We start from the raw sequence: 13222 nt of genomic DNA on the forward strand, positions 1-13222 counted from the left end.
ATGGGAGGGAAGAGGGAGGTGGGGAAAAGGCAGAGATGGTGAGCGCCACTTGGCTATGGTGGCCCGTCGTGCTTGCTCTGCCATTCAGTACAATCATGGCTGATCATCCACGTCACTGGCTTAAGTGATAGGGAGAGAGAGTATCCAGGATGAGTGAAGGAAAAATAACTTTTCACATCTCTAGGGAAGTGCTCCACATGCAGTGGTTTTACTTTGCACTGACTGGTTACCTTTTTCTGCGTAAAATAAAAAATGCTGAGAGTAGTAAGCAAGGTAAACAACAAATAACTTTTTGGTGTTGTTGGTAGATGGTGGGGGTTGTTGGGCAGGACATGGGATTTTAATAGACAGATGGTGCCTCAGCTTCATATCTCACGTGTGAAGAGGGCATTCCTGACAATGCAGCACCCCATTGGTTGTGCACCCTTGTTCATGTACTTTGTGCAGACTGGTGTAATGTTGGGGATTTGTTTTATTGTGCACTGACTTGTCTGAAATGAAACTAATAGAGTAACTGTAGGCACAGAGGGGCTTTCTATGATAGCTTGCTGTTAGTGTGGGAAGCATTAAAGTATGTTGTGGGCAAAATGTTTGTGGAAGTTTGAAGGGTGTTCTTTATATATGAATGTATTTGCTGCTTTAACACCCACCCAATAACTGAAGCACCAAGTCAAAGAGACTGGAGGGTCTTTAGTGATGGTTTGACTGTGTAACATTAGCTGATCTCAGCCATCCGGTCCTTAGCGTTCTACGAGTGCTCTCAGTAATCCTCAGTTAAGGAGGGGAAAACCAGGCAGAGTTGCTGTTCCTGACTGCTGTTCAAAAGCCCGTATTTGTAAGTTGCTTGTATTTGGAAATTAGACAAGGCTTTGATGTCCTGCAAGGAGAGCGATCTTCTTATTCACTTGACCTGGGCTTGTACATAAAGATTGGCTATTTGTAAGAGATACTGAGATGCCTATAGAGCCACATCCCAGGTAGAATGAGCATTGTCAGAAGGGCAGAGTAGAGCTACATCTTGGGAGCCATGTTCCAGAAATTTTGATACTGATCATTCTTGCCAGTGCCACCTTCAGATGAGACAGTGGTGTGGGGTGATAATGGCATTGATTTTTGCTGCCTGTGGCAGTTGAGCAAGAGAAGGGAAATGGTTTGTGATGTAGACTATACAAATATGTCTCAAACTTGCTGTCTCATGGAGTCTCTCCTGGAGGCATTTATCTCTAGGAGATAGGGTTCAATAGGTACCTCTCCCAAGTGGCCATTCTCCATAGGTAAGCAGGGTATTGAATCACAAGAACCTCTCCTAATGTTCAACCACACACGTTTTCCAGCAGGAGTCACTGGTTAATGATTGAGAACAGAAACCCTTGCTGATCATTTCTTTCTTTCTTTCTGCATTCCCACCCCCCAGCCTGCCACAATGCCATAATCTTTGAGGTCATCTATACCATCTCCAGTACACTCAGGTCTGGCAGCATCTGCAGAGAGACACATACAGTTAACGTTTCGTGTCAAATGACTCTTTGGAACAGACTGAATTCTGCTAACCCAGCATTGACCAAACCTAGTAATGTTTTGCTCTCTCTAGTTTGGCAGTGTACCTTGCTTTGTACTCATCAACTAAACCATTAGCGAGCTAGTAACTTCTGTTTCTAAAATGAGATTGAGGGTGTGTGTTATTGATCTGTAACTGTTCTTCAGTTTCGTAAAATCCTGAGAGATTATACTACTGCTTTCTTGTGAATTGTTGCATTGTATGATGTCGTTTTCCAAAGATATAATGTCACAGGATTTAGGGATGATTTGTAGATGTTGGTTATGAAGTATAGTTACAAGTTTAACAGATGGGGAGTAGCTGAAATTACTGGTAGGGCAGTGGCAGGGGTGCAGTAAATGGTTTCAGCACTCTTGACTCTGTTTTGAAACCATATTGACTCGTGCTGAAGCGTATAGAGTTCTTGTGTTGGGATTGGCTGTGTTGATTCCCCATTCATTGAATGGCCTGTTGACTTTCACCAGCAAGGCTCACTTATGAGGAATGGGCATTTGGACACTATACCAGAGGGGTACCTGGGGGAGCCCAGGCTAACCTGAAATGGGGCCTCAAAAAGAGTGAGGAGAATTAAGCAACTGGCAGGAGAAGTTTGCTAAATATGTTTTCATTCTCTTCATGTTCCAGGTGAGCGATACAGAAACTAGGCTGGAATGCTTACTAAATAATAACAAGAACTCTGACTTCTGTGCGCCTCTGACCTCATTTGACTGGAATGAAGTGGACCCAAATCTCTTGGGTAAGGAAGAACTGCAGGTTATGCACCACTATCTCAGCTAATTACTCAGCTTCTGGAAACTTGTCCAACATGCAGCTCAGAAGCGTGCAATTAGCTCCATAAACTTCAGCCCCCTCTCGAGAAATCTCAGACACAAACATTTTGGGTTCAGTTTTTGCAATTATGCCAGTGTCAGAGAGAAGAGGGATTGATTGTCCATGAGAGCTCTGTGGCTTTGAGGGAATGGAGCCCATTGTTGCATTTTTGTGATATTAAACAGAAGCAAAAGACATGAATTTGAGACCCTGTGTGATTGAAAGGGATGTATCATAAGTGGATTATTTTATAAAGTTTTCCTATTTTAAAATGGAATTTTGTGCTTTTCACAATGAGCATCCCATACTGCAACAGTGTGACATTTTTTCTGGTTCTCCACATTTCTAAGTACCAAATTAAGGACAGTTTTGTACATTGGACCAATGATTTGTTTTGCCAAGTTCAATAACCGGAGGAAATTTAGACTCCATCACTCTGGGTCACGTATGAACCCAGGTCCACGGTAATAGACAGTGTCTAACCCAGTCAGCAAAAAATAGTAGTACAATTGGTTGAAGCACTAATCCACAGACTGATAGGACACGCCCCCACGCTGCTCAGCACTGTCACTGTGAGGAAAGCACCAGTTGCTGCCCATCTCCACAATACAGAAAGGAGAATTATCTCAGAGAATTGAAATCACATTTTTCCTGGGCACAAGCTGAGTGCCATGGCCATTTGATTCAGCCAACAAGCAGTGATTAAGCTTTGTTTTTGTGGGTGCAAAGAGGCTTGCAGTTGCAACACTTCACTGCATTCTTCCCCTGAGCATCGTTCTGGTGCACATGCCCCCTTGCCCAAACCTCGATCTGGTATCCAGCGTCACCATGTTTCACATTGAGAAACAACAATAACGTAGATGTTTAATTACATAACCAATTTATAGACAGGAATAAATACTTGTAGTACAGAAGGTTGGTGGAATTTTAATACGTGGTGGGGGGCTCAAAAACTAAAAGGTTATATAAACCCCTGAAGTAGGTGATCTGGCTATCACATTGCTGTTTGTGGGATCTTGCTTAGCACAATTTGGGTGCCGTGTCTCCTACATTACAATATTTTCCTGTAGATCCCTTTGTATCTCTATCCCATTTGGACTTATTTTCCAGGGACCATGTGGCCCCCATATTCTTCATACCAAATTGCAGCACTTCACACTGATCTATATTTGTAAAATAAACTGAGTTTCTTGTTTCCTTTCTTTGAATGTTGTGTGTGTGAAGGTGAAGATTGGGCATTGGTGAGACCACATTAAGAGTACTGTGCAAAAGGTTCACTGGTCTGATTCCTGGGATGAGCAATTTCTCTTATGAGAAATCCTGTGACACTATATCATATGGTTGAGCAGGTTGGGCCTATACCCATTGTAGTGTTTTAGAAGAATGAGACGTGATCTTATTGAAACATAAAAGATTATGAGGGGGCTTGACAGGGTGGATGCTGAGAGGATGTCTCCCATTGTGGGGGAATCTAGAACTTGGGGCACAGTTTCAAAATAAGGGGTCTCACATTTAAGATGGAGATGAGTAATTTCTCTCCCTGTTGGTCTGTTAGCCTTTTGAATTTCACTGGCGATGTTTGCATGCAAAGATTGGTCAATTATTATGAAATCAGGAACCTTTTGATAGAGTAGATAGTGGTGGACTGTTTCCACTGGCATGGGGAGGGTCAGTTACCCAAAGCACACAGATTTAAAATAATTGGCAAAGAACTAAGGGGCGATGAGAATTTTTTTTCACATTATGAAGATTTTGAATGTAGGGTAGAAACAGATACATAAACTTCAGAAGATAATTGGGTATATACTTGAAAGGTTTTTGCTTCACTGAGGAATTGAAGGACTGGTGGTGTCCTGAATTGGTGAATCATCTTCAGGAAAGGATGTAGGAAATGTTTAGAAAAGTAAATGAGAATGTTTTGGGATTTCATGTTTCGGAGGGAAGATCTAGAGAATTCCTTTAGATTGGGCTTACTATATGAAACTAGTTTCTGAGTGGTTAATTGCAGAGGGAAGTGGTTTAACATGTTAAGTTCCATTGCCCCTGACTGTAATCATTCAGAATGGTTGTGAGGCCCTGTATGGGGGTGAGGGAGGAGTTGTGCTGTGTGCTAAAAGTATATGCTTGTGCTGCAGCATCGTCTCAAAAAACAGCCAAGGACAAGAAAAAGCCATTTGCCTTTAGAAGCGTATCCCTCCATTGCCTGAACTTTCTGAGCCTAACCATCCAAATCCATCTGAAACATCTTTAATATGTTTGTCTCCTACAAACTTGACTAACTAGATTACATTTATTATATTTATTACTAATCTAATTAGTAATTATAATTAGACTAATCTAATTATATTACTAATCTGATCCCACCCTCTGCATTCACTTTGATATTGTCTCTTTCAAGTAACTACCTAATAGTATGTTAATAGTTTATGATGCTGCTTCAACAAATTTTGTAGCAGAGAATTTTACATTCCATCACTTCGAATGAAATTTAGCTTCCCCTTTAATTATCTGAAATTTGTGCCTATCCCTCATCGAACGATGGCGACAATAACCCATCCTTCTCTCCATGACTCTTCGGATCAATCCTGAGCTGCACCAGTGAAAATACCTTGACATCATTCTTTACAAGTTTAACTCCTCATCCCTGGTAAAGTCTTAGACTGAGCTAAATCTTTTCTGTTGCTTTTATATCCTTCTGTTTGTGAAGTATTCAAAGCTCTCAGTGCTCGAACTGTGGTCTAACTATAAGGTCTTCTGCAAGTTCAATGTTATCTCCTCGCTTTTGTATTCTATGCTTCTAGATCCATTGTTTCCATTTGTCTTTTTCAAGCCCTTATCTATCGTAAATTTTAGCAAAAAAAGTCAACCCGATGTACATGCCGAGCCCATTTTTTTTTAGCCTTTTTATTGGTGTGTAAGTTAACACTCCCATTCAGCCATGACATGTTATACTCGCATTAGTAGTCAGCCTCAATTTTTCACCCCACAAATGGATGTTTTACTTACTGGCACCTTATAACTGGGTGCAAGGCATCAAGCAGGCAATAGAGACATGCCCCCACTGAGCAGACCCAGCATGATGGACGGCAAACATGGCGATTAATCACACCCATGCCTGTGGTTTGCTTTTACACTCAGTATATAAGTCAAATACCCCCACGGTTTGGGGGAATTTTTTTGAGGCCTCAAATGTTGACCTACACACTGACAGCTGTGGCCTGTGTAATGCAGACGAGAGCCCCTCTGCTTCTCTTTCAATTAAAATATTAAGATACATAAATGTACTAAGCATATTGAAGCTAATGCAATTTGCCTGCTATGCTTGTTGGACAGTTTAATGGGATATAAAAACAGGAAATGCTGGAAATACTCCAGTCTGGCAGCATCTGTGGAGAGAGAAATAGAACTAACATCTCAGGTTGATGACTGCCTGAAACGTTAAATCTATTTCTCTCCCCCGCACCCCCCAGATGCTGCTAGACCTGAGTATTTCAGATTTCTAGCATCCACAGTATTTTGCTCTTGTATTCAAATTTAAACAGGTAGCTCCAATGCAGTGTTCTATTGAATAGAACTGTAGTGGATCAGTGTTGGATATGCTACTGTGGTCAGTGCTTAATGCAAAGTAAAATTGCACACCATTTAAAGAGAATCAGAGGGAGCTACATAAAATACAAAAGGTAATGGACCTTAACAAGGTACAAACTGAGTAAGCACAGCTGTTCCTGTCCAAAATGCCTAAAGATGTAATGTGCCATAACTTTGCTTTGACTTTAGTACAAATGAATAATATTCAGTGCTTTAAGGCTGGTCTAAGCCATTGTCCAATTTAAACATAGGCGTTTTGTGTTGGGAACTATATTCTTACTTTCAAACGATATTACTGCATATTCTATGTTGATCTACACTTACCAGCTATCTGCTAGCCTACCTTTCTCATCCTGTAACCTTTCATAATTGTAAACAATTTGTTGCATTAGCAATTTTAAATCTGCAAATTTCACGTTCTCTCAATTCTTAATTCACTCGTAAATAAGAGCAGCCTGCCCCAACATCTGCCAATGATATACTATTCACTATTTCTTTCCAGACTAAGAAACCTCTAATATCCAGGTAATATTTTAGATACTTGTTGAAAGCTCTCTATAAACACCTTTTATCTAGACTATAGAGTTTGTCTTATGATTTTTTTCTTTATCTTTATGATTCTAGTTTTTTTCCTACTATAGCCTGTGCATTGTCTTTTGTATTGGACCCAGAATTGAACACACTATTCCATGTGAAGTCTGAAAAGTGCATTGTAATCTCTTCGGACTGTACTGTTCTGGCTGTATAGTCTCTTTGCTTTTGTCTTTAATTGTTTTACTATATATATTTTTTTTTATATATATATTATATATATATCACAACAACTGAATGTCTCAAAGCGCTTTACAGTCAAAGAAGTATTTTTGAAGTGTAGCCCCTGTTGTAATGTAGGAAACGTGCAGCCAGTTTGTGCATAGCAAGCACACACAAACAACGACATGATAATGACCAGATAATCTTTTTTTTGTGAAGTTGATTGAGGGATAAATAGTGGCCAGGACACCATCAATAACTCCCGTCTCCTCTTCAAAATAGTGCCATGCTGTCTATTACATCCACCCAGAGAAGGTAGAAGGGACCTCGGTTTAATGTCTTATCCAAATGAAAGCCTTCATTTTTGTATCCAAGCCCTGGAATGAAACTTGTGACTCAGGCAAAATTGCTGTCAAATGAACCATGGCTGACACTCCAATATTGTCTAGATATCGGAAATACCAAGTCCTCATGACACCTGTGTCTTTTTTTAATTCTCCTTGTGTTAATCTGCTCTGTTCTTTGGAGTCAAATGTGTGTGACAGTAATTGCATAATATGCAATATTTTGCTGTGTTTGTATTAACATCCATGTGTTTTTGTCTGCCCAGTACCGTGACTCATCTAATTGTGTCCTCGGCTTCTCTTGATCTCCCAATTTGTGTTGGCAAATTTGATTGTTTTGATAAATGAGTTATTTATGTAGACTAGAAACAAAGGTACAAGCATGGAACTCTGATACTGCCCTCACTATCTCCCAAGTGAATCACACTACAAAGCTCACTTGTACTGTTTCCTTTTTCAAATCTTGTTTCTTACTCAGTCCCATATTCTTCATGAGATTCCTATGTTTTGGTTACCTTGAAATATTTCATGTGGAAATCCCTTAAATTTTCTGGGCCAAATAATCTATCTACTTTAGTTGTAATGTTCTTAAAGTTTGATGTTTATGAGGCAAGTTCTTTCCCCTGTAAATCTATGCTGACTGTTCTTTGTCAGGCTTTTGGTGTTATACTGCTTGCCCTTTGAACCTGCCTCATTATTTTACCTGTTCTTGATGATAGGCCACTGGAGTGCTGTGTTTGGCTGCAGTAGAGAGCTTCAGTTGGAGATGGGTTGACTGAGAGAGTTTAAGGGTTAAATTCTATCTAAAGTCTAGTCTGTCTTTAATTTAGCATTAACTGAAAGTTGCTGTTAGGGCTGGAAGAAGGTGAGTTTTAGTCCAGCCTTAAACAGGACTCATGCAGGCTCTGCTTGCAGCTGAAACTAGTTAGTTAAATAACTGGCTTAATCAGGTTTCCAGAGGCTAGGTTCAGAGAGTATAAAAGTAAGCTATCTTATAGTGCTGATTTTGTCTGCACTGGAGTGCTGTGTTTGGCTGCAGTAGAGAGCTTCAGTTGGAGATTGGTGGCAGGGAGTTTGGGAAGGAGGGAGGAGGTGCTCCTTTCTTTCTTTTTCTACCTTTCATCAGAAAGAAGAGTGACGGCCTTGGTTAGTAGGAACTGGTGAGTACATTAGAAAAGTGTAATATTTTTAAAGTTCCTATACTTGAATTTAACTGAAGCGCCAGGAATAAGGGAAATTTAAGGCCAATATAATAAAGTTATATAAATAGTCCAAAGTAGAATAAAGTTAACGTAAGGGAAGTAGAGTTAAGGCATGGCAGGGCAGCTCAGTCGAGTGGAATGCGTGTCCTGTAATATGTACGAAGTCATGGACACTACCGGTATCTTAGATGACCACATGCAGCAAGTGCTGTCAGCTGCAGAAACTTGAGCTCCGGGTTTCAGAGCTCGAGCGACGGCTGGAGTCACTGTGGTACGTCTACAAGGCTGAGAGTTACGTGAATAGGACATTCAGAGAGGTGGCTGCATAGCAGCTTAAGGGCCTGGAGAGAGAGAAAGAGAGGGAATGGATAACCACCAGGCAGTCCAAGAGAAGTAGGCAGGGAATGCAGTAGTCCCCTGAGGTCCTGCTCACAAATCGGTTTTCTGTTTTGGAAGTTGATGAGGGCGCTGGATTCCCAGAGGAGTGCAGTCAGAGCCAAGTTTGTGGCTCCACGAGCGGCTCGGCTGTACAGGAGGGGAGGAAGAAGAAGAAAGGCAGAGCAATAGAGATAGGAGATTCATTGGTTAGGGGAACAGACAGGCGTTTCTTGGCCGTAGACGTGACTCCAGGATGGTATGTTGCCTCCCTGGTGCCAGGGTCAAGGATGTCACAGAGCGGCTGCAGGACATTCTTCTGGGGGATGGTGATCAGCCAGAGGTCGTGGTCCACATTGGGACCAATAACTTAGATCGGAAGGGGGATGTGGTCCTGCAATCAGAATTTAGGGAGCTAGGTAGAAAATTAGCAAGCAGGACCTCCATTGTAGTAATCTCTGAATTGCTCTCAGTGTCACGTGCCAGTGAGTACAGAAATAGGAGGATAAGGCGGATGAATGCGTGGCTGGAAAGTTGGTGTAAGGGGGAGGGCTTTAGATTCCTGAGACACTGGGACTGGCTCTGGGGGAGATGGCAACTGTACAAGCCGGACGGATTGCACCTGAAGAGAGGTGGGACTTAGTTCCTTGCAGGGCATTTTGCTCGTGCTGTTGGGAGGGCTTGAAACTAATTCGGTTGGGGCGAAAAAATATTAGAAAGGAATACCAGAGTGCACAGAATCCTGGGAGGGACAGATAGCACTAGCACAGAGAATAGTAAGTTAATAGGTAAAGTCAGGGTAAGGGAGAAAGTAATGAAATCTAAATCGGGGTTGCTGTACATGTACGTGAATGTACGGAATATAGTAAATAAGATTGTGGGGGGGTGGTTACAGGTGCAGATTGCCATGTGGAAATACGATGATGTGGCAATAACAGAGACCTGGCTCAAGGAAGGGCAGAAGTGAGTGTTAAATATTCCCGGGTAAAAGATGTTCAAAAGAGATAGGAGAGGAGGAGTGGCAGTATTGGTTAAGGAGAGCATTGCAGTGCTGAAGAAACAGGATGTCCCAGAGGGTTCAAGGACAGAATCAATTTGGCTAGAGCTAAGGAACAAAAAGGGTGCAATTACATTGCTCGATGTAGTCGATAGAACGCTAAATAGTAAAAAGGATGTAGAAGAACAAATCTGCAGAGAAATTAGAGAGATGCAGGCATTATAGAGTAGTTATAATGGGGGACTTTGGTGCATTTTGATAGGAAGAACATGGACAAACAATATAAAATAAGGGGTGGAATTTTAATGGGGGTGCAGGAGCAGAAAGACTTGGGTGTATATATGCATAGATCATTGAAGGACAGATGGAGAGAGTAGTTAATAAAGCATATAGTATCCTAGGCTTTATTAGTAGGGTCATAGAGTACAAGAGCAGGGAGGTTATGCTGAATTTATATAAAACCCTTAACAAAAACAGAATTACCTGGAAAAACTCAGCAGGTCTGGCAGCATCGGCGGAGAAGAAATCAGTTAACGTTTCGAGCCTTCATGGCCCTTCAGCAGAACTGAAAAAGCTTTTAGCTTTTTGTTTTTATATAAAACCCTTGTTAGACCTCAGCTGGAATATTGTGTACAGTCCTGGGCACCAGCTGGAGTATTGTGTACAGTTCTGGGCACCATATTATAGAAAGGATGTGAACACATTGGAGAGAGTGCAGAAGAGGTTTACAAAAATGGCCCCAGGGATTGGAAACTTAAGCTCTGAGGGTAGATTGGAGAAGTTGGGACTGTTTTCCTTAGAGAGGAGAAAGCTGAGAGGAGACTTCATAGAAGTTTTCAAAATCATGAGAGGGCTGGACAGACTAGATAGGGAGAAGCTGTTCCCACTCGTAAAAGGATCAAAAATGTGGGGGCACAGATATAAAGTGATTTGCAAAAGAAGCAAATGTGATGTGTGAGAACTTTTTCTGGTTTGGATCTGGAATGCACTGCCTCGAAGTATGGTGGAGACAGGTTCAATCGAGGCATTCAAGAGGGCATTAGATGATTATTTGAATAGAAACAAGGTACAGGGAAAAGGCAGGGCAATGGCACTAGGTCATAATGCTCATTTGGAGCCGGTGCAGATACGATGGGCTGAATGGCCTCCTTCTCTGCTGTTAGGATTCTGTAATTTACTGTTGCCTGATTTGTGATCCTTTTTAAATGCACATTAATAAATAAGTTTCTGTTGATTAAGCCACGTTTTGTGGTAACTGCTAGCCTGTGGTGGATGTAGCTTTTGTCACAGAACCATGGATCAGTTTGATTGGTTTCCTCCCTAAGTTGACAGTATTCCACTTGCAGGCTAGTTTTCAGCTTCCCCCTTGCATCTGAGCAGACAGAAAATACTAAAACACTTTGTAGGTTGGAGACTATAAAGCATAATCCTCAATTTACACAAAACTTCTGCTGCTGGCTTAACAGTTCCATATCCATCTAGCTGCATATGGCAAACTCCTAGAAAGATTCTGTATCTGGTGGCACATAAGCAATGCTTAGGGAGCTCAGTCCATCTCCCATATGAATAATGGGGTTGTAACTGATGAGCACTTTGAAGATCGTGGGGTTTTAAGAATTTTTTCCCTTTGAAGATCAAGCTTTGAAGATGGCATCATCCATCTAGATTTTTTACATTGAGCAGCAAAATAATGAGGCCTCGCCTGGTAACAAGAATGCCAGTTCGGAACCAGGAGTTATAGTGAAACTTTGTTTATTCAGCTGGTTGGACAACAAATGGCCATGTACTTCCAGGATATAATTCAGATATCCTTCCTATCAAAATTTGATCCACTGTTCAAAAGTGAATTCATGCAGACAGAGTAACATGACAAGTTAACTGTATGTTTCATTCAATTGACAGATACCTCAGGGTATGTTCAGCATGGAGGGCTCTCGGTATTACAGTGATGAAAGTGGTTTGCATTACAGCCTGTCATATGGATTTGCCTTTCTTACTGTTATCACAAAACACAGGATGTTGCTCAGACATACAAGATACATAGTTGGCTCAAAGCTGCCAATTGAAACACTATTTAAAACTATATTAAGTCTTATTTTTGTCATAGCAACTACATCTTACTTACACAACTTTGAACTTAGTTTAATAGTTGTTACTATTGGCTGGACTGCTGGGTATGCATTCTTGAATACAATCTTTCATTCTGTTTGATCGTACAGGCAAAAGTGTCAGACAGGAAAAGTCCAACTGGCCTATCTAGCCTGTCCCATACAGCTCTGATGCCATATGTATCACAACGCAGATAGCTTGGTCTTGAGTCATCAGTCCCAAAATCCAAAGCTGTTATTGAAATCTTTCTTTCCTCTTTGCCTTGTGTTTATGCTGTTGTCTCTTAAGGTGATGCTAGATTTGATTTCATAGATGTTAACTGACTCCATCATCTGGTGCGGTGGGAAAGGGGCAGTAGACTGCTATTCAGTCCACCTTAAATATAACTGCGAGCACTTCCCGTTTGATAATTGCTAACAAGCAGGAGTGCCAACTCCGATTTCCGTTATAATTCCTTTCCCTTGCCCACTGAGGCCAATTGCAGTACTGTGGCTGATTACAGGCAATGTGACATGCACTGTGATGTAGCTGCTTGCAGTGGCACAGCAATTTCAGCTTTTTAGATGTCATTGGGATCCTTTGCTCCTGGCCTATATGGCTGTTCATTCACCTACTGTGTCATTACCATCTCTTGCCTGTTTAGACTGGATTATGAACACCCAGAAGGGTCAGGCACCTTCTAGAAAAATGGACAGAAAATTGAGGAGGGCTGTAATGCAACCTCTGAACTCTCAACGGGATATGTTTAAATTTGGAGTCTGTGTTTTGCAAACATTGCTGCAGTGTTTCTCATATGCTGATAGCTGCTGTTTCAAAATGTGGTGCTGTAATGGAAAATTCTCCAAGCCAGAATCTGCAATGTGAGAAAGCACACTATTTAGTTTGAAGCCTATTTATGTAATTTCTGGCTACTAATTAGAGTACCACTGGAGTAAGGGTGGGCGAACTATCAGGCTGGACAAAGACGAGCATTTACCATGTCTTAAGTACCAGATGGCTTTGTTTTCCAATGTTCTTTCTTCCGCCTGAAGATGCTTGAACTCTTAAGCTAAATGAATGTTAAAGAGTCTAGCTGTTGAGCATTGGCTGGTTATTATACCATATGTGCATTACAAAAATGATCCTATTCTTACCTAGTGTTTACATCTACTTATCCAGCCCGGGTCACTAGATAACAGTTGGGAATGGAGAACCTGGCCAGTTGCTCCCTTCTTTCACCCCAACACCAGACCAGAGAAGCTGAGGCCAGTTATGGCCCCTTACTGTCACCTCGGTTTAATTCAGCACAGGCTAAGAATAAAGCTTCTGATGTCCTATTGTGTATCACTCAGTTACATGCTAAACCCTCAGGGAGCTGCATTTTCATACAGGCAGAATTTAAGAAAGAGTAACTGAGGAGCTGTAATAGATATAGGAAGGACCCTGAGCCTCGGGCAGTATGCTACTGTCAATCAAAACCATTTATTTTGCCAAGCAGCACACGAAT

At 41.4% G+C, this 13222-nt stretch overlaps 1 protein-coding gene across 1 annotated transcript in view; it reads left to right on the forward strand.

Moving 5' to 3' along the window:
* dcaf7 (ddb1 and cul4 associated factor 7) overlaps positions 1 to 13222 on the forward strand; it is a 47380-nt gene that overhangs the window by 11211 nt on the left and 22947 nt on the right. The window contains exon 2 of the mRNA XM_078529157.1: positions 2183 to 2294. Coding sequence (XP_078385283.1) covers positions 2183 to 2294 — 112 coding nt within the window. The remainder of the gene's footprint in view (positions 1 to 2182; positions 2295 to 13222) is intronic.

This window comes from Cetorhinus maximus, chromosome 25 (genome assembly GCF_964194155.1).
Source record: "Cetorhinus maximus chromosome 25, sCetMax3.hap1.1, whole genome shotgun sequence".
NCBI classification, from domain to species: domain Eukaryota; kingdom Metazoa; phylum Chordata; class Chondrichthyes; order Lamniformes; family Cetorhinidae; genus Cetorhinus; species Cetorhinus maximus.